The sequence below is a fragment of the Phaethon aethereus genome (genome assembly GCF_964289735.1).
Source record: "Phaethon aethereus genome assembly, chromosome: 1".
NCBI lineage: Eukaryota > Metazoa > Chordata > Aves > Phaethontiformes > Phaethontidae > Phaethon > Phaethon aethereus.
Window position 1 is genome coordinate 25931551 of NC_138575.1, and position 21809 is coordinate 25953359.

The 21809-nt window shown below is 39.1% G+C and overlaps 1 protein-coding gene across 6 annotated transcripts in view; it reads left to right on the plus strand.

Annotated features, from left to right (window-relative positions):
• CADPS2 (calcium dependent secretion activator 2) overlaps positions 1-21809 on the plus strand; it is a gene marked incomplete at both ends in the record, with an annotated part of 316192 nt that overhangs the window by 149443 nt on the left and 144940 nt on the right. For all 6 annotated transcript variants that reach the window (XM_082013854.1, XM_082013857.1, XM_082013855.1 and 3 more), the window contains 2 exons: positions 9623-9734; positions 19569-19708. In XM_082013854.1, the coding sequence (XP_081869980.1) occupies positions 9623-9734; positions 19569-19708 (252 nt within the window). The remainder of the gene's footprint in view (positions 1-9622; positions 9735-19568; positions 19709-21809) is intronic.

The following is a 21809-nucleotide window of genomic DNA, read 5'->3' on the forward strand; positions in this document are numbered from 1 at the left end:
TTGTCTTAAATTTTGACGTGATCAGAATGTCCCATTTTACATTTTCAAAGTATACTGTTCTTCTATCTTGGTTTGACGTGACCTTTCAAAAATATGCTTATATTTGTTGTAAGCAATATAATATGGGTACATTAAAAATAATTTCTAAAAATTTTGCTAGATACGGTGTTTGAATTGGAACAAATGTTATGGTTTTATTTTCTTTTGGTTTCTTGTTTTGGGTGATGAGAAAGGTTGAGGAAAAGGCTTTGAAAGAAAGAAGTTTTTACTTTTGAGCCCTATTTGCACTTAAGAATACTTTGTACATCTCAAATGCTCATGACACTCAGAAAACGGGGGCAAACTCTTCTTTGCTGTCACTGTTGTTAGTATGTGCATTGATCCTCAGAGGTGTCAAGAGGTCTAATACATTAAAAATACGGAATAGTCTACTGAACAGATGAAGAAAAAAATTTCTAGATCTTGAAATTTCTTGACTACTGAGCATATAAGGTATGAGTCTACAGGTTAATGTGCCTACTTGAAAGCAACACCAGCATATTGAGAGTAGGAGGACAGCAGAAACAAAGGCCGAATAATGTGGACAGCTGATAAGAACAGTAGGAGTCAGAAAGAGGAGTAAAAAGTGTTTCAGAATAAGAGAGAAGTGATGTGATGCCAGATGGAATGCTGAAATTTTCTGATTTGATTCCTGGGTCTTCCTTGATAAACTGTGCAGGCTCAGATAGGTCAGTCTCTTTTGTGATTTGTTTTCCCACATCTTTAGACTGAGATGACAACATCTATCTGCTTCATCAAAGTAGTGTCAGTTTATCAACTTTTGTACAACATTTTGAAGGTTTAAAGTGTCACACAAATGCTAAATAACATGAAATAAATAGGCTTTTCAACTTATAACAATGTTGTGATGGATTCATAATTATCTTTTTCAAGGCAAAAGTGAATTAAATATGCATATAGGAATTTCTAAAGAATAAATGACCATGTCATGCCTTTGTGTCCATCACCAGCCCCTAGCTGGGTTTGAAACTCGATGGGAAACAGGAGTTAATGCCTCTCATGAACTCTTCACATAGTATGTAGCAATGGTTCCCAGTGCCTGGCAGTGTGTCAGTCTTGTTACATACCCTAGAAGATCTTCACCCTGACTTGTCTTGGTTGCCTGTATTGAAAGTGAGACGGCAAAGCAAGTCTAAGCAATAATTTATTCATACTGGTTTATGTTTGTGATGAAAATACTTGTCATAATAGAATTCAGTAGTGTTAGGATGCACTGTTCTCATTTTCACTGAAGAAAGCCTAAATGAGTGGTTTTACTTAATTGCTTACTATGCATTGAACCCCTCTTCTGGTTTTCCTTTCTGATTTGTATTAGACACTTTTTTGTTTTAAAGAAAAACTATTCACAGTTTCGTCTTTTTATTAGAAGAAAATTTTTTCAGATATTAATAATGGGTTTTGTTTAAAAAGAAATACATGATTGTGTCTAGCTTATTATTAGCTCTGTGATAAATGGTTAGTAATTTTGAACTCTGTTAATTCCTTTATTTAAAAGTTACTTTTTTTATCAAAAGCAAACTCTGAAAAAAACACCATATGTTCAGATTATTCTTTTCTCCCTTTCATATTAGTCTAGCTGTGTAAAGGGGCTTTACAATATACCATATCCATCAAAACACTGTATCCTTGCTGTTGCTGATACAAGGATCTGATTCGGAGCTTTCAGTTCTTCAGAGCAGAGTTCCAAGGAGGGATTGCCAATGTTTTGTAACAACCAGCCTAAAAGCCTTTAATTTTGTTGCTGAACCCACATGGAAAAAAAGAAACCAAAAACTTTCAGTCTTTCTGAGTGACTACACTAGATAGTGACTTGACAATGCGTTCAGAAATTGAATTCCAGGCCACTTTGTGTATGCAGCTACAGGTGCTGAACACCCAACTTTTCTGTAAGGGAGGTGCTGAGGTGCTGAAGAGATGGCTTGTTAGTCTGCATTTCAAATGGCTAGTGTGCCAAGTCAAAAGTTCCCATATAAATGGAAATAAATGAAAAATGGTAAAAGGGGGGAAAAAAAAAAGAAAAAGGGACAGTAGTGTAGACCTTGCTTATGTGGAATCAAAGGTGACAAAGGCAATTGTATGACTTTCCATCCTTATACCAAAATTTCCCTTTTTTCTGTACTTCTCCTTCCTACTGTCATCCATCTCTGTAGAACAAATTATCTTTCTCATATCTATATTTTGTAGTTTTAGGAAGATTTAGACAGGAACCTCAGGGTTAAAATCATTACTGTTGTAGTGCTCCTTCACTAGCTGACAGCCCTGAAAGTATTTATGCAAAGTGCCAGTGTTTCTGTAGTAGGGATTGTAAAACAATGAATCTGTATCTCTTAGCAAGATTTCTGCATACAATAGGGGAATCACAGTAACACAAGAAAGAACACAGTCAAGACATGTAAAAGATTAGATGAGGTTAGTGATGAAGGGACAAGATACTTGGCCAGGCTCACAGTTTAGTTTGCTTGAGTGCAGGGCTTGTCTGTGCTTCTACTGTAAAAGGACATTATGATTTGTTCAGAATCTTCTTTATGCGTTACCCTTCAGCTGCAATTTAAACTTGTTCTGATGGAGGAAATTATGCTCCCTGCACTTTCATCAAAATAAATGAGTAATTTTCAAGTAGAGAAATAAGAAAATGTAGACTCCCCCCCCAAATATTTGCGACCTAAACCACATTATAATCATTCTAGAAAGGTACAAACATAGAAACTCTTCCCCTTGTGGTTTCAACCTTGTATTCCAGATCCCACTGATGTAATGGAGAATATATACATAAATATATTTTGAATAAAATAATGGTTGTAATGTTGCATATAAGGAATAATCATTACCCTGTTAAATCCTTGATGCTGCATAATAAATTTGTCAGTTGTGCAGTAAGAGTTCAACATCCTTTTCCAAAAACTTTCATGAAGGAGAGAAGCTGGAATATTTGTATTACTTTGTAAGTTGTGCGAAAGACAGAAAATAAACATGCTTTTGGGTTGCGTGAGACAGCTGTTAGCATTAAGGCCATGATTTCTAGTGTGGCATCCTGGTGTCAGTCATACCCGAATGGATGGGTATTTCTGTGCTCCTAAGAGAAAAGGAAATGCTTATGATATTTGTCCAATTATTAGTGTAGAAGAACTAGCAGCAATTAGTACCAGCTAATACCCTCTTTGGGAGTCTCAGTAAAAAAGCCAGAATTGGATAAGGATGGATTTAACTCCATTTTTGTTTGACTCAATGGAGCCTCTTCATCAAATTAAAGGTTTATTGTCAGATCGCTGTGGGGTGACTTGCTGGTACAGCAGCTTGTTTGCTCTCTCACATTTTTTTCTCTCTCTGTATGTATATATGCAGTTGTAGTTAGTAATATGCAACATTTCATAAATTCCACATTGACACAAAGCTTCACTGACAGAGTGTTTGTCAGACCTGGATTTAAGGTGTTTTGAGCTAAAGTACCAGCATAGTCAGACGTGTCGGGGAGCTGCTGTGAGTCGCATCTGTGTTCCGTGGCCTTTCATCTCGTGACTTGCACTGTGCGTATGATTTCTAACCTGAAGATTACAGATACCTGCTTTTCTACAGTTAAAGTATGTTTATAAACAAAGTAGAAACAACAAAATTTGTATAGATTCCTGAAACAGTTGAGACATGGAGATGTTACGGGGACCCGAACGTTATATTTCAAGCCCAGCTCTGCGATGTGCGAAGATGAAGTGCTGGTAAATCTCTTAGTCCTGTGGAGTGATCTGCTGCCTAAAAAATGGTTTTGGTGGGTCTTCCTGCTCATTCCAGCTCTGTAGCACATCCCCGTATGAATAGGGAATAAGAAAACTCTTTCAGAAGACCACTTAAGGTGATTTAATTAAGAATAAAGAAACCTGCTGAGGTAGATTTAAACCAAGAATCAAACCTGGAAAGATGCAAAAGGAGGCATCAAGGAGACCAATGCACTCTCGTAGTGGTTTCAGAAAGGAGAATATTTCCTAATTGCTGTGGAAAATCAATGCCTGATGGTGCAAAATTCTGTAGGCTTAATATTTTGTCAGAAATAAAATGTTCCAATAAATAGTGCTAAAATAAAATTTCCAATGTTTGCTTAGAATAATAACTTTTGTAACATTCACTCCAATGTGAGACTGGAGATTTAAGTTCTCATAAAGAAAAGTTTTGACTAACAGAGACCATAATTGGAGTGGAAAACCTGAGAGAGAAATTTGCTGCTTTTTTCAGTATATGAAATACGTTCCAAATGAAATAGAAAAATAAATTTCGGGGCGGGGGAGGCGTTGCCTGTGACACAGTGATAAATCTTTACCTGAAATAAGCATCCACCTCTTTGCTGGTAGCAGGTACTTTTGCAGTGAAGGGAAATAAACTTTGGCAAAAGACTCTGTCACTAATTATTGTATCAGCCTATGTATCTCTGACAGGAGTGTAAATACGGTGAAAAGGCTGGGGCTTATGGTTGAAGATGATCAAACATAAATTCATTGCAGTTTCTCTGGTAAAAAGAATGAGTAGGTGAAAGCAGAAAAATTATGTCTACAAGGGAGAATTATGTGGTAAAATGAAAGCCTGAAGAGGCAGGATTTGGGGGTTTTTTTGACTTAAAGTTGGTGATTTTACATGTCTAAAGTGTGCCAGACAGGCTGCAGCTGGCAATGCAGTGAGCGACACTGCAGCATTTAGCATGGAAATTATTGTTACTTTTGACTACTTTTCTAGCAAGATTTTAAAAAAAAAAAAGGGAATTTTTTAACTTAATATGAATACTGCATGAGATCCACACTTCAAAAATTTTGCACTTCCCATCTAGACACATTCAGCACCAAAATTGTTCACATTAGCAAAAATCATTGGACGGGTATTAATAAATCAACGGCTCCTTCGCATTGCATTTTTGTGTTAAGAGTTATTAAAGATACAGCTTTTGTGAATAGCAATTTCAGAAATGAAGTGAATTAATTTACCTGTTCTTCCTTCTCACTCTTCCTTCCGTAGTTCAGTATCTCCATAGCAGAGCAAGCTTCAAATAAATTAACATACTTTGACTCAAATGAGATCAAAGTGGCACATACAATTTCCTTCTGTTTTCACAGAAAACCAAGTTACAACCTACAGGTTCACCTGCTCCCTGTATGAAAAGTAAAAGGCAGCTGTAGGATTTCTTTTCTTGCAGAAAAAAATTCACTGTTACTGCTGTTGAGAGTTAAAATACAAAGAAAAGTAACTTTTCTTTATTCAGTGCTCAAATTTTGGAAGCCACATTGTTGGTTCTTATTTTTAAACAGTCAAAAAGTTGTTCAATTAAATAACTAAAAAGTTACTCAGCCTTATGAATAATATGAACAATCCTTTGTATGGTGGCCGACTTTTAATCTGTGGTGAGAAGTACTGTATTTTCTGCAGGAAACATCAGGATGCAAGCCCAGCCTTAAAAGAAAAACACAGATTTTTCTAACCTATACCCACCAGCTTAGCTTTTAAATTTAAAGGAAATGTTCCTTTACATGTTTCCTACAGCTACTCCAATGCGATTAAGCAGATGTGAGAACAGGAAATGTTAGTGTTTCAGTAGGTATTAATAAATGTATTTGACAGAAGACAAATGTGTTTTGGAAGAAAAATGTTAAGTTTTTGAGAAACCAAGTGGATATAATTACATTAGCACATAAAATCTATAAATTGAAATAAGAAATTACATTAATGGTGGTCAAGATTTGCATAATGATAATTAGTTTGGGTATTGATTCCATGGACTTTTAGGTATCCTCCAAACCTATTTTTCACCATTAAACTTAACAACTCCTTGAACAGACATATAATTATAGAATAAATAGCCAAAAGTATGGAGAAAGTTAACAGAATTTTGCAGTGGAAATAACAAGTGATTCAGTAAATTCGTATTTATTGGTTAGGAAGGCTATACTTATGATCTTGGCTTTATATATAGGGTTGATGCAATTTACTTGCACAGTTCTTTGTCACAGATGATGATGGGACAGTAGCTTCCTCAAAGTTATTGTTATAGGTAATTTTAAGATGATATGTACACCAAAAATCTGATACCATTTTTATCTTCTCAGATACAGGCTGAAATTGTGATATCCATTTCAATGGAATTTTGTTAAAATGAAGTATTATTCATAAACAGGAAGAATAAACACATAGTTAATTTGTGGAATGGACCACGTGTCATAAAACAAATAGCCAGGAAAAAAAATGTTGAAAGCTGTCAAACCTTGAGCACCAATATCATTTAATTTCAACACAGTAAAGCGTATTTGAAAGTACACATCATGTATTTGAAAACAGCTTATGCACACCTGCATGCTTTACTTAGTCTATCCCTTGTTTTGAGTCACCCTTCATAAATGTTGAGTGCCCCGTATCTTGTTCTATTCATGGCACAATCCTTACAGCTCAGAATTTTATTTTTAACAGAACAAAGTTTATTAGTGGGTGCTGACAGTACAAAATACAGACAGTAAGGCCATTCTTATTACTGCACTTTGTTTTATACTGACAAAACAGAAAAATGCAAATTGTGAATTGTCATTAGCAGCAACGTTCATGTGGGTTAACCTACAGCTGGGAGTTCAATATTACTCATTTTGGTTAACACTGTAATTTCAAACTTCTGCTTCAGTTAATGCCTGATGCATTAATAGCATGCAGAATAACATCATAAAGTGCTTTTAAATGTACAGCATATAGATAAAGTCAATTTATGTCTGGATTACTGGGGGTCTCATACCCATGTTTATTCTTAGAAGCATCAAACTGAAATGAACGTGATACCACTTTTATTTGGCCTGCCTTCTCCCAACTTCTGACTTCACGTGGTAGGAGGAAGGATACCTCTGCAACAACACAAAGCTCCAGAGAAACAGAGCTTGTGTTCTAGGAATCCACAAGGAACAATAAGGAAGATGAGCTATGAGCCTTTTGGGGTTTGCTGTGGTACTGGCAGCTGAGAGGAATGTCAGATGCCCACAAGAAAGCGTAATGCTGAAGACCTCGGATGTGCCTTTTCTAACAACACGATTCCTCACATGCTCTTTCATGAGGAATGATGTTAAAGTCTAGGCAGTAAAATCTGTGATCATCTGCTCTACCAGATAATTCACGTCCAAAGAGATGGTCTGAAGAGGCTGTGAGAGTTAGCTGAAGTCCTGATCAGTAAGGACCATGAAGGTCAGTGGGTGGACTGTTTCCACCACGAACATTAAGCTTTAGGAATAGATTCAGACCGTTGCTTTTCAGCCCGGGATTTTCATTTACTGCTGCAGATGGAAAAAGGGGTGGGAGAAAGATGTCTGTCAAGTGTAGTGATCAGATCTGATGTTAAAGATGATTTCCAGTACTACACTAGTGTCAACAACAGGTGGATGACCCAGTGCTAGACCCATCCACGTCAGTCAATCATTGTGCATCTAAATTAGAGAAAAAACAAATTCTGCCAGGCTCCCTGGGCAAGGCTCGCGTGTGCCCCATCCCTCCCTCCTGTGACCTGCAGAAATGGAGCCTGGGAATGTGTCTCTGGAGAAAGCTGTACCATGTTCTGGGGGGACCCTGGAGCCAGATGCTGGGGTACTACTTGCCGCAGCGTGTACCTGCTGCTCCGCTTGCAGAAGCTGAGCCGCCGCTGGTGATGCTCTCTTCGTTGAACAGGCTGAGTCTCCTCTGCCCTCTAGTCAGCGTGACTACTTCTGGCTTCTTTTCTTCTGTCTGTGTGTTAGTGCTGGCACTAGATCTCTGTAGAGGGGCTTTTGTTTTGTTTCGCTATTTTAATAGGAGTTTCTTTTGATTATTTGGGTGGTCCTATCCCTTGTGATGGGCACAGTTCAAGGCTGGAAGCTCAAGGATAAATTATCCGGGTGCCCGAGAGAGAGAGAGCAACTACAAAGTGCTTAGACTGTGTTTGCAATGGCAAGGCAGCCTTCTGCCTGAGTAGTGGGATCTGAGGGGGGAGACTGAGGATAGGAATGTCTCATCTTTTATGAAGGTGCTTTCTCCTCGGAAATCCCATTTCTGTATTGTGACAAAACCTACCCCTGGGGCCGCGCCGGGACGTGCAGCAGTGCTAGGCATTGTCTCGTCCTGCGACTGCAGCACCTATCATCAGATGACAAAACAGGTTTTCTCCTTCTCAGGAAAGTAATTTCTCATCAGAGTCCCTGTTTCAGTTACCACTTCAGCTGAGGCTAAGGCTCTGTCCACCACAGGCAGAGTGAGCGAGCATCTATCTAATCCAGACAAAGCAGACAGAATGTGACGTGAGATTCGGTTAATTTTCAGTGAACCTCACTTTTGTAGACTGGCCTGTATTCAGCCACCTGTAGGACTGGCTGATACAGAACCACTGCTTTCTTAAAGCCTTGTGGTTGCATATTACTTTCTAGGCTTTTTCTTGAAGTCTGTAACTCCTGCTAGTTGAAGGATTTTCTTTTACCTATCAGATCCCTTTGCTGGAAGATTACTACTCTATGTTCATTTTCCAGCAACGGACAGTCCATGTAAATTATTCTTGAACGTAAAATGAGAATACTACTTTTTGTAAATGAGGCCCTCTAAGATTTTAGCTTGTGGACATCCTTCTGTAAAGCATACTCTTAAGGTCACCTATCTATTTCTTCAGCTTCTGCTGATTGTAATAGCTCAAGTAGTGGAAAAAATGAAGAGAGACTGGAGCTGTGCTTACTTTCTGCATTTTGGTTGTGTCTAGTAGCATAATCAGAATAAGTATCATCGATGCAATAAGTACCGTGCAATTGTTTAGGAAAATGGAATAGCTTGTCAGAGAAAGTTGCAATCTAATTCATGTAACTTTTTTTTGTACCACTGGGACACAGAGGTGGGGAAAAGGCTGACAAACCAAGTGTCTTAACTGAGATAAGAGATAACAACCAGAAGTTTGTCTGCCTAATTTAGCTTCTCTAAAAGCGTGAAGCCTTATGGCAGTAATTATCTTGCAGAGCTATAGTCACTCTGATAAATAAAATCTTTTTTCCACATTTTGCATTTGTGCTTACATCTTTCCTACAACCTTATACTAAGTTGTAACATCTCATAAAACATAAGGTTTTCTCTGATCAAGGCTCTTACTTTCTGCATAGTTTGATCACCTAAAGTTAAAAATACAAATAATTTTTTTAGAATTGAGACACGATTCTTTGCTGAATTAATTTAACTTGTATGCACAAGATAGTGAGCATAATATATGTAGTAGAAAAAAGATACCTTTTTCTTTTTTTTCTGTCTTGCTTGGTTCTGTTTTTCCCTATGAGGATATAATTTCAGTTTGGGTTTTGCCATTATTAATGACAAAAGTCATACAGAATACCCTGGTTTGTCTTATCACAGAGGAAAGCCAATTTTGCCATGTAGATATTTAATCTTGGATGATCAAAATTGTACCTTCCCTCTCTCACCCGCACTCTCCCCCCAAAGGTTTGGAAATTAAGTTCTAGGAGTGCATTAATAAATACTCTGTACAAAAGATTACATTCCTGTCACTGTCAAGCCTGTCCTCTGCCTCAGTTAAATTCTGTTCTTTTATTTATTGCAGATGGGGAACTCAAGGAGATTTCACCACTACTCACCCTCGGCCTGTTGTCAAAGTAAAACTCTTTACAGAAAGCACTGGGGTGCTGGCACTTGAAGATAAAGAACTGGGAAGAGTGAGTATTACGTATAGAAACAAGAAATATATGAGAAATTATGGATAGAAATGTGACAGTATAAGGTGTTCAGTGCAGCACGTGCTCTGCTGCAGCTGTACCAAGCAGTGCTTTTTCTTTTAAGGGTAACTTTTCCCAGTGTTCAAAACATGATATGTTGCCTTGGATTACCTTTCAGAAACTTGGCGTCAGGGATCCGTGACTGTTCTCTTTGCCATGTTTAAAACTTTTTTTTAATTCCTAGGTGGCCTACCAATGCTTGTAGCTATTCAGATTAGGAGTGAAGAGGAGAGAAAGAAGACTTGGCCTGTAATAAATAGAGCAAACAACTGGGGAAAGGGAGGGAAGGGCATAAGTGGTAGAAGGATACAGAGAGGAAAAGGAGTGACGGAGATAATATGTCAGACTAAAATAAGAGTTCTTCATTCTTGCACTGTATGAGCTTCCCTTCCCTTTTCACATTTTCCCTATCTTGACAGGATCATTTATCCTTCTTAAGCCAAAATCAGGGGCTAGAGAGTACATTGTATCGTAGAAAGGAGGAGGGTAGTGTGAACGCGGCAGAGAGGGTCTGCAAATCTCATCCCCCCCATCTCCCGTTGAAACTCTCCCCTCTGACCTGTAACGCGTGGAGGATAGCTGACATTTTAATGCTCAGTTCTGCAGTCAGAGTCATGGCTGTTTGGCATTCAGAAGGAAAAGGAAAGTCAATGCAAAGGTGCAGGGCAGTGGAGAAGGAACTGTGTGGCCATTGTGAAGAGTAGCCAGCGTAGTCACTGCCAAGGAGCCAGAGAAGAAACGAAACATTAACAGAATAAAGGGGCTGAGGATTACAGATGTGAACAAGATTCTCTTGCTCTGCAACCTTAAGTAGCCAAAGTACAGGTATAGGCCTTGGTCTGCTTCCATACGCTGCAGCTTGGCTGAGTTTCTGGGACAGGAGATTAAAAAGCTTTTAAATTTAAATGAATTTAAGTAGTGGAAACATTTCAAATGTAAAATATTGAATATAACTTTTGCCTTAACTATATCCCGTGGCCCCAGATGGATGGTTTTGTGGTTTTTTCCCTGTCTCCTCTCCCCTCCCACTCCTGGCTGCCTTCTGACACATCTGTATTTGTCAGCAGGTCAAACCAGTTTAAAGAAGGTAATAACTTTTCCTTTCTTGGTTGGGAGTGGCGAGGGGAGGGAGGCAAAATAAAAACAGGTAATTGAGAGGGGCTATTAAAAATCATCGCTTTTTGCTGGGTTGTCACAAAGGACAAAGGCCAACACTTTTTTTTCCCCTTTCTTGTGCTGAGATTGGGCATAGCAAATAGAAGTACTTGAAAGATGCTTGGATACTGATTTTACAATTTATAATCCATTCCTGATTTACCAAAAATATCCAGCCTCTGTCCTTGCCCAAAAAGTACCTTCTGTAAAAGATAAGTCTGTACCAGATAAACCCCCCACCAGGACATTAGGTACAGTACACGGTCCTTAACAGTGGAAAGGAGCATGAGAAAGGGCATGTTGGCTGTGGTAGCCATCAGCCTGTTTGGGCATCTGATGTGTCCTCCTGCACCTCCCAGGTCTGGCAACACCCAAGGCTGCTGGCAGACACCTTCCAGCTGGTGGAGAAGGAGGGATCTGCCAACTTACCCCTCTGGTTTAACCAGAGTACTTGAGAGTGGCGGTTGCTAGCTTCAGGGGAGATTGGGAAAATATTTGACAGAATTTTTACACAATAATTTTAAGGTACCATGTACACTCATGGTATATGTTTTAGCTTTCAACTAAAATATTACAACTAAAACTACTAAAAATTTCAACATGGTATATGTGTTTAGCTTTTGTTTTGTTGTCGATGTCTTAGTTTTCAGTTTTAAGAGATTTAAATTCAGGTAGCCTGCAAATTCACTTGCAGGAGTGCAGCTGATTCAGGTAGGGTTGTTACACTCTGAAGAGGCCTGACGATACTTCTGCTGGTATTTTTTCTGTACTTAAAAATTCAACTCAAACCTGGCCCTCCTGAGGTAGGCTTGCTGTGGACATTAATTCTCATCTGTCAAGTACTTTCTTCAAAGCATGTGTCTTGACCTGATACCACTTTTCTACATTATTGAAGTTTGCATTTCCTATAACCTGCAGTTACTGTGAAGGTTTTGTCCTCTTTAATCTATAATTAGAAATAGAAGGCGGCATCAAAGTACACGATTTGAATTTTGAACTTCCATCACATACCAAAGGGTTTCTTCAGCCACCAAGGGATTGGCTTCTTATGAAAATGGATCTAAGGTGTGAAATGTGGAGCCAACAAAGTTTTCCCCAGAGCTGCAGAGGAGAAGGCGTTTCCATTGACCCCGTTAGTGCATGGCAGTGTCTCACACTTAGGAACTTAAGATGTAGGCCCTGATCTTAGTACGACAGCACTGCAGCTCCTCAGTTTAAGGAGGAAAATAACTAGCTCGTGTTGGAGAAGAAGGGATGCAGGCTCATGCTTTCAGTAGAGAGGACAGTCCATACTTACAGCTTTATATTCTCCCTTTTGGGAAGCAAAGGCTGGGGGCTGCTCAGCCTCTGCTGCAGAAGTCACCAGGTGAGCAGCAAGTGACAGAAAGGTTGTTGTCTGTACTTAACATCTTCTCTCTTGAAGGCATTTAAGATGTGCTTAACTGACAGGAAGTAGTACTTACTATGCTGCTTGTCTGACATTGCTTTCTTCCTCTAAAAACCCCCAAATAAATCCAGTCATGAATACCAAAAGAAGATTTTGCTTGCTGGGGGATATTCATCTGGCTCCCTGCTGTCTGCAAAGTGTCTCCAAACAAAACCCAAGTCTTATATACTCTGATCTCCATGAATTGGCGGACAGTTGGACAAACTCAGTTTTCAACTGAAAGAAAAAATGGACACATGTGCTGCACAGGAGCCCAGGAGGAAAGGATGTTGTTTGGATTTGGGTTCTGGAGAACATGAGCTTCTGGAGTCACAGGCTGTGGCTGTGTGGACCTCCACATCCAGTGAACCACTGAATTTAACTTCTAGCAAGTGAGGCAGGCGGCATCACTGAAGTTTCTTCTAATGAGGAAATGTTAAGAACTTACTTTATTCAAGTATCTTTGAAATGTGTGGCACAGTGTTTGTGTGACTGACACTGATCTGGCCGCTTCAGTAGTTTTTGTACATGCACACAGAAGGCAGAACTGATGTTTGCATTTGTATGTGCAACAACTGAGGAAGCTGAAGAAGCCTTCAGAGTTTGGAATAAACACTTCTGAAAAATCAGCCTGCTGGTTTCTGAAACTCAGGGATCTGTCTGACACCACTTTTCCTTGTTCAGTACTTTGTGTATGAAGATGTTCAAACCTAGTAATTCAGAGTGACAGCCATTGTGCTTGCTTAGCACGCAGGTGAATACAATGTGAGAGCAGCAGTTGGTGTTTGATTGCTGATACTTTTTGAATACAAGAATATTTCAGCCTTGTTGCTTTGACTATTCAGTGAAGAGGGAACTGTTGTCTCACAACCTGCTTGTCATAGTCAGCTGCAGCCAGCCATAATTAGCTGTGCAGTTATGTTTTTTTTCATTGGTACTGTTACTCTGCATATGATTTAAAAACATTATAAAATAGCTCTACTGGCTAGGTACCCATACTCGCATGATTGCCTAGTTTCTGAATGCCGACTGCACCAGGCATGTTCGTTACCTTCTGCGCTGCGTTCGAAGGGCCACAGAGCAGAGGCGGTTTCGTACTGTGAGTGTGTTAATTTAAAGCCTGCCATCCTGGGAAATGTGTTTGTCCATCACATTTTGAAATGACTGAGGTCTTGCAGGTCTGAGTTTTTCTGCCTTTTCTTCAGTTTTGGAAAACGGTAAGAGATTGCTCCACTCCCCCTTTTTCGCTTGCTCCCCAAGCAGCGTGCCTGCCAGCACCCTGCTGTGTCTGGCTGGCTGTTACTGGTTCCATGCTAACGGGTTTTCTCTGCAGCTCCTCTGAGAATGCCTCTCGCCAGAAATTCTTGAGATGTTTTCTGTTCAGGCATTCTTTCTCTTAGGTTTGGGGGAGAGGCTGTTTGGGAAGGACTTAAAGGCAACTTTTATCAGTTGCTAAGATCTATTAAGGTAAGTGGTTCAGCTGGCAGCATCGGCAGAGGCCCATCGATTGCATAAATTGCAAAGGCTTCCCGGTTCTTTGTCAGCAGCAGTGTTTTAGATAGCTCGCTCACACCGTGTACCTGTTCAGTTTTTCTGTTTGACTTCTGTTCCTTTTTAACCACCTGTTTCCTGAAGCCTTGCCTCAGTGTTTCAGCTGTAATACAACCATAGCTGAAAAGTGAGAGGTCACTCAATAGGTGAGAAGATGGAGCTTGTTTAAAACACTGATAAGCTCCCTCGGTGATCAAGAACTTAGTAACCCTTTCTTTAGGGGTTCCCTAGGTGCGGACTTCTCTAAGGGAGTTACTTTCACGAGAGCCATCTCCTGTTCCCATTTCTACCTCCACTCTTGTCCCTTCCCTTTAGCTGCTTTTGCTTCATCCTCCCGGCAGCAGCGCATCGTGACTTGGCGCTCGGAGGACACGAGCGCGGTGCTGTGCTTGGCAGGCTGCTGCTGGGGCATTCCAGGGAGCTTCACTTCTTGTCACGCTGACAGCAGCTTCTGGCTTTCTGACATTAACCTGTCTCTGGACAAGGGCCTGGCGTAACTCAGAACAGCTCCAAACTTTGAAGTTAGGGGAGAAAGTGACTTGAGAGGAGTCGGTAGACATTTCTATTAAAAACAGGTAAGTGTCCCCTAAGTAAGGCTGGGGCCAGAGTTACACAAACAACCTATCGTTAAAAGGTCTCTACACTTTTCCTAGTCACCTATGTCCTGTCCCAAACCAGCTTCGATAATTTTTGGTCTATAACACTATTTTCAAATCAGTAAAACAGTGTATTTAACTAGGAAATTTTTGTATGATCTTTGCTCAGGCAATGACCAGAAGCATACATTTGCATGAGCCAAATAATAATGGGTGCTTATTTCACAATGCAAAACTTGCCTGTCCTCTCTGCTTGCACTGGCACCTTTTCAGATCACTTCATTTTAAAACATGAAAGAAAAAGCCTTCCATAGAATGAATTAGTCCTGTTGCATGATGAAAGCTTCAACAAATGCAGTTGAGGGAACATACAATCTTATGTGTCGGGCACTCACTGTTTTTCATACTTCTAAATAATCACAAATTGAGTTAGAAGTGTCTCTGGCAGTTAGAGAACTTGGTTTCTCCAGTTCATTGTGGGGCTTCTTGCATCACCACGAGTGTATTGTTTATTCTGAAGAGAGCTGGCCATGCTGCTTATGATTAAGGCCATGTGACATAAGATTCAGTTCTCAGTTGCTTGTAACTTAGTCAGACCTTAAGTGTTGAGGCTAAGATTTTTTTATCCTAGGTATGGAATAAGGTGAAAAGAAGATGTGAGTTTGGTTAATGGCAAATCATTTGTAGCACCATTTGTGCTCTGGAAGAGCCCATCAGGCATGAGAACCTCTTTCGTCTCATAAAATCTTCTGGTTTTCTTGCTGGGGACCATGCAGTTTGAAGAAAGGCCAGGAAGCTGGGTGCCAGAAGCAGCAGGGGCTCCCTGGGGTGGCAGGGAGCAGGGCAGGGTGGGGGATGCATCAGGCACCTCCCTGGAGTGGAGGTTGAGGGTTTGGTCTGCTTTTTCAAGGTGGCCCAGGCTGTGTTATGAAGAAGAGACTGTTGATGGGCTGCATCTTTATTTTCTGTAAGGTTGTGTGGTGTGAGCTGTGCTGAAGGTGAGATAAGGGTTTTCTGTAATAGCATGTTAAGTGTCACCTGCCTCTCAGCCAGGGCATTAAAGAGCAGCTGCAGATCTTTTTCACTTTCATCTTTTTTGCTTGTGACAGTGAGGCAAAACTCAGCATAGTCTGCACAGAATTACCATGATTAACAATGTCTGGTGCCCAAGGTCTGAGATCTCAAAATGTGTCTTAGACCATCCCAACTTGTAAAATCTATCTATCTCATTTCAAATACTTGGGTCAAAAGAGTGGGTAATTCCAGCACTTGCGTTCAACTGCTGAATCTCATGTGTTTGGCTGGAAGTAGGGAATGGTGACGGGGAGCAGCTGGGATGCAGGGACATGAGTTGGCTGATACTGAACTCAGCTGCACGTGTGGGGTGGGGTAAAAAGTAGAGTTTATCTTGGCTTTTGATTTTTCTCAGGTGTGCTTATGACTTGCCAGTCTGCTTGCCCCTTAGCTTCGCTGGTCCCTTTTGAAGGCTGCATTTTCTTTTGACAACAGGACAACTGCAGCCAGGGGTGGTTAGCTTGAGAACTTTATCTAAACATGGGAATACCAATAGGAGGTATTTCTACACAGCGCTTTTGACTCTGAACCTTCTGCTTGGTTATCTGCTCTGAGAAAGCAAGATTCTTCTAAGTTTGGTTAGTTCAAGCTTTGAGAGTATTTTGGACAACTCAACTTTTCTTTCAAACCTTTAAAAGAAGATATGATCAATGTGCCAAAGACAGAGGAGAGTTAGTAGCTGCTTGGCTGGACTGACTGTTTGGCTCAGGTGTACTTCAAATAACTTCTTCTCTGTGATCCAACTGGACACAATTGACTCACAATAAATGATGGTTAGTTAAGTTGTCTTTCAACCTGTCATAGTTTAAGTGCAGGAGAGAAACATTTCCAGCCATTAAGAAACAATGTTTTGAGACCATCACGTTGCACAAATCCATAAATGTGTTGCTCTATGATATTCAAGAACTCTGTGTTTATTTTACATCCAAATGAGGAGAGGCATAAAGTGAACTTGCCACTTTTTCAGTTGCAGTGTGGTCTGAGGAAATGGAATACTAGGTATAATCAGGGCACATAGTCAAGTACTTTTAATGATCATGAGATGATTGGATTTATGGAATTATCTCAACCCACACTGTTCTGATACTAATTAATTTGCTTTAAATCAGCTGAAGCAACGCAATGCACAGCAGCTATGTTTGGTGTGTAGCATTCTGGTCAGTAATAGTTCATTATACTTTTTCATGCAGCTTACCTGTTAGTTTACTTATTGTAAACACAGTTGTAGACTAACAACTCATAGTTCTCTGTGCTGCTGCTGAATAATATACTACGGTGATATTCACAGGTGTAAGAACAATAAGATAAATTAAAATAAAAATAAATTAAAAATAATTCAGAAATATATGATGTAGTAGGAATTTTATGAAACCTTTAGAAGTTTTACGCACAGTGAAAGAGTATCCTGTAGGTGAATTTTATATCCACCAGATAAGACATATGAATTGATACCATTTTATTTTTGAAAGTAGATTATAGAACAACAACAAGAAGATTAAAATCCCTTAAGCAGTGCTGAAAGGAAATCTGAGACAGAATAGCCTAGAAAGTTTCTCCATGGACGATGGCAATGACGTTGCATTTAGTGTGCCATAATGGAGAGAATGCTTTTCATACAAATTGCAGCAACTTCTTATTTTTCCGATCAAGGAACATTTGCCCTGTGTTTTGGTTTCAGAGATTTCATGGTACACTTTGTGCCACTGATGATATGGTACACAATGGTTAGTATTGCCCTGAAGGGCAATATTAGTATGAAGTTTATTGTGAAGATAACTAATGCCTGTCAAATGCTTTGTGTGTGTGTACGTGTGTTTATATGTAATGATAAAAAGTTTGATGACAAAGTTCTTTTAGCTCTCATTGTTTAAAGTGTAATAGAAACACAACGCAGTACATACTTAAATATTCTGCCAGATACTATTCATTGTGAGAGCTTCGAAAACGAAGCTCCAAAATACTTCTTTAAAAATTCAGAAAAGGAATTGTCAGTACAGAAGTTATGAATTAATTATACGCTTGTCTGCTTATATTTTCATCAGCATTCTAAAAACTCAAGAAGTTGACAGGAGAAAGATGTCACTTGAGATGCATGAGCTGTAATAAGCTGTTACAGGACAACAGAAACTGGAGCCTGTAGAAAAGAAAAAATTTGTAACATCACCTACAGTCCTATGTGAATGCCAAGTGATTAAATGCAAGGAATGAGTAATAATTCTGTTTATACAGTCTCGCATTTAAAAAGATTAACAAACTAAAAATCATTCTTTGTTTGATGCATCAGAACACAAAGGTTTCCATACTCATAATGCTTTTAAGTGTTTTTTAAGGGATGGCTTTTACTCAAAATGAAAATTGGCTTGTTTCTTGGGAAAGAAGGAATAAGTTCTGTTATAAATAGTGTTAGCTATGCATTTGCAAAAAGGAAAAAAAAGTAGCTTCCTGATTTATTGACACCAGAATATACTGATTCTTCTGCTCGCTCTTTAAAAGGTACTGAACGTACTCAATAGTTCTGACGGGTTATTTCTCCCACTGGTGTCATAAAGGTTGCACGCTTGCTTAGGGGTGATGCATCATATTTCTCTGCTTCGCTAGAGCTCCTGATATTAACTGGATGCAGGAACATGTTTCTGCAAAATTCCGAGATGAGAAGCTGAAGGCCTTCAGCTTACGTCATTTTTCAGATGATTAGATCTGAATGACACTATTGTAATATTTTTGGCTTAATAATATCTGTTAGATTTATGCTTGCTTGGAGATATTTACTGCAATCCTTGATTTAACTTTCCTAATAACACAGAGGAGAATATGTTGTATTTTATGTATGTGACACAAGGCGCAAGTACTGTGTATAACAAATTAACTTGATGGTTAACATTCTGATTAATTTTAGTTTTCTAGAAATGAAAGATGTGAAGAACACTGCTTTTTAGAGTGTTGTTAATTTTGAAATACTGCTTCATGATAATGGTAATTCAGAACCCACTGAATGTTACGGAAGTCTCACAAATAGTGTGTTTAGAGTATTTTAGAGCCTAAATTGTTTCAGAAGTAGTGCTTATAATAAGAATGAAAGAAAATTATGTTTCAGCAGCATTTAACTGCTAAATGTGTGACTGTGGGTAAGGATTTCATGAAGTAGTCATATTTAATTGTACTGGCTATAAATGGATAAACTTTCTGGATGCTAATAAATAACTATTTAACAACTTGCGACTAATATTAATCTAAAATTAATGGTTAGCTAGTGAAACAATCAAGAAATTTATATGAGTGTTTTTTAAATTAAATATTTAAAATTCAGTGTATTTCTTATTTTTTTATATGTCTACCACTGTAGATTAAACAAAAGGTTTGTGTCGTGTCGCATGTGAACTGGACATAGTATCTCATTTAATATACTCCATTTGCAGCAAAGATGCTTTGGAATTAATCTCCAGTTTCTGCAATGTTTACTATAATTGGCTTTTATTAATGCTAATGATAAAAAAATGGAGTTGGTAAGAAAGAGCGTATTTTGTTTTTCTTCACTCAAGCAATGTCACTGCTGGAGGGGCGATCTGTTACATAACACTACAGCAAATTGTTTCAACAGGATGTTTCCAGCAGAGCACAGAGTAATGTAAAAGTTTAGGTTCTTGCGTAATTGTACATGACCATTTTCAGGTCTCCACTGTTCCTTTTTGTTTAAAACTGTTAGTTCACAGTGAACTAACAGAGGAGGAAATTTTATTAACTCATAATATGAAGATTCCCATTTGTAAGAAAATGAATGAGTTCATTTTGGAAATTTGTCTATTACAATAAGATTGAGTCAACTGGTTTATTAGATTTATGAAATCTTTTTTAGTCATCTTTCAGATTGGAGGAGATTGCAACAAGAATCTTCACTGCTTAGAAGTTTCCATTGAAGACTAGCAGATTTTCTTTTGTATCAACTTGTTGAAGTTTTTATTTTATGACTTGCAGGTAGTGTTGTATCCAACATCCAATAGCCCAAAGTCACCCGATCTGCATAAAATGATAGTCCCCAAAAACAGCCAGGACAGTGACTTGAAAATTAAACTGGCGGTGAGAATGGATAAACCACCTCACATGAAGCACTGTGGGTAAGTGTCCATTTTCTGGCTGGATGTGTTTATTATTTTGTCTCGCTGTGCCCATGTTTAACCATAGGTACCTAAAAACATAAAGTTTGTAAAATATTATAAATGTGTACAACAGTTCCTATAGTATGGCATTGTGTTATATCCGTGCTTTATACATAAAATTTGGAATAGTCAGGAATAACATTCATTTCAGATGTTCAGTGATGTGTAAAGACAGATGATGAGCTAACTCTGAAATGCAGAACTAAGAGTACAGTGTCATTTAGAAACTGGTTTTGAATGTTACAATTTATAGCACTTTGGAAAACAAAGTTGATATCCAGGAGAAACATATTTTTCCATTAAAATAGGATTAATTCTATACCTGAATGTGATGGTACATGCAACGTAGTCTCCCCTTTTCTTTCTCTGTCTGCTGTATGGTGTTTCACTTGAAGGGAATTTATGTACTGATACCAGTTTAAGGATGTTTCTCTGTCTAACACTGAAACTATATGGAATAGATTATTCATGAAGACAGCTCCCGTAGCCAGCTGCCACCACTATTCCTCATCCCAACTGCAAAAACAGGTAGTGTCACCGGCAGTAAGCAAGGCTGTATCTGTTGTTATAAAGCAATCACCAGGGCTGTTTTCCATCCTTCTAACTTCTTCTGAATTAAGCAGAGGTACATTTCAAAAAAAGAGGACATTTCAAAATGTTAATGTAGAATTAATGTAGTGGCCATACTATTTAGATTTCTTTTTAATCTCCTGTTAATATCTGCTTGTTGTGTACCGACAGTAATAGCCAAAATTTCCTATATTCAATACTTTAAAAAAAACCCCAAACTTATTTAAGTTTTGGCAAAGCTGTAATTGGTTGGACTGAAATATCCAAGGTATCAACTTCAGCCCTCATTTTGGTTTTGGGAAAATTTGACATGAATGATCAGGACTGTAACAATGAGATTTGCTGGCTGGAGACCTGTGGCTGGTGACCAGGATCTGGGAGGAAAGAGAGGGAAACCAGTCATGGAGCCAATGGGGGAACTGGAGCTGCTGTGCTTGGAGACTGGGGTTGCAATGAGAAGACTTAAGAAGTAGGGCTGCAAATACATGAATAAGGGAAATGGGATAATGTGGCAGGAGAGAGCAGGAAGACTGGGCTGACATGAGTAAGTTGGGGTGGAGAAGACCAAGGGAGGAGAGAAAAGTGTTTGTCTGGACTAAAGCATGATGCTTTTCTGCCAGTCTCCACCCCCGCCCTATTCATTTGCACTCACCAAACGCCTCTGGAATGGTTTGGTAATTGTGTCCCCATTTTTCATCCCATCACTGGTAATGTTGGGGTTGTGCTGTCTGCAACCCCAGTTAGGGTGTAACATGCAACTTATTTTGACCTGGGTCCAGAAACAAGGACAAGGCTCCAATGCTTCTTGCCATCATGCTCCTGGGTTTCCCCAGAGGCTTTCTTGGCTGGGAGCTGTTCTTCTGCAGTCTTCAGAGGGTCTTCCTAACCCCCCAGTTTGCTTTTTCATACTGGTTTATGTCATTATTCTTCTTGTATGAGCATTAAATGGATTGCCCAATCAAATATGACTTTCAGTAATTTAATTCAATCATTATCCCTTTCATCTGCTGCTGCTGGTTACTTCCTCGTGCTGATTTTGAATCCTAATCTCCTGGCACAGTTGTTTACTTCTTCATTTACCTCAGGGTCACTGCTGTCACTATTCTCCAGGCAAATATTGTTGTTCTTCCCACCAAAACTAACCCTAACCCTAACCATCATCGTTTCCCTTTCTTTATAGCCACTAGCTATAACGATTACTACCTACACATTTGTCTAGAGAAGTTAGGGCATTGAGGGAGGGCTGTATGGACTCCACCATAAATATATGTGAAATTAAATAAAAGGCTAATTCCTCTAATAACCTTTGAAAAAGTTGACAAAGTACTGTGTGATAGCACTGGAGTTGCAGTGAGAGGAAGGAGGAGTGTGTTTTTTTGGAGGAAAAAAAACACCTGCTAGAATTGCTATTAATGTGTACAGTCAGGAACCATTAATGTTATGAAAAGCCATCGTCCAGGCACTCTCCACAGCCTTCTCTCTACTTTCT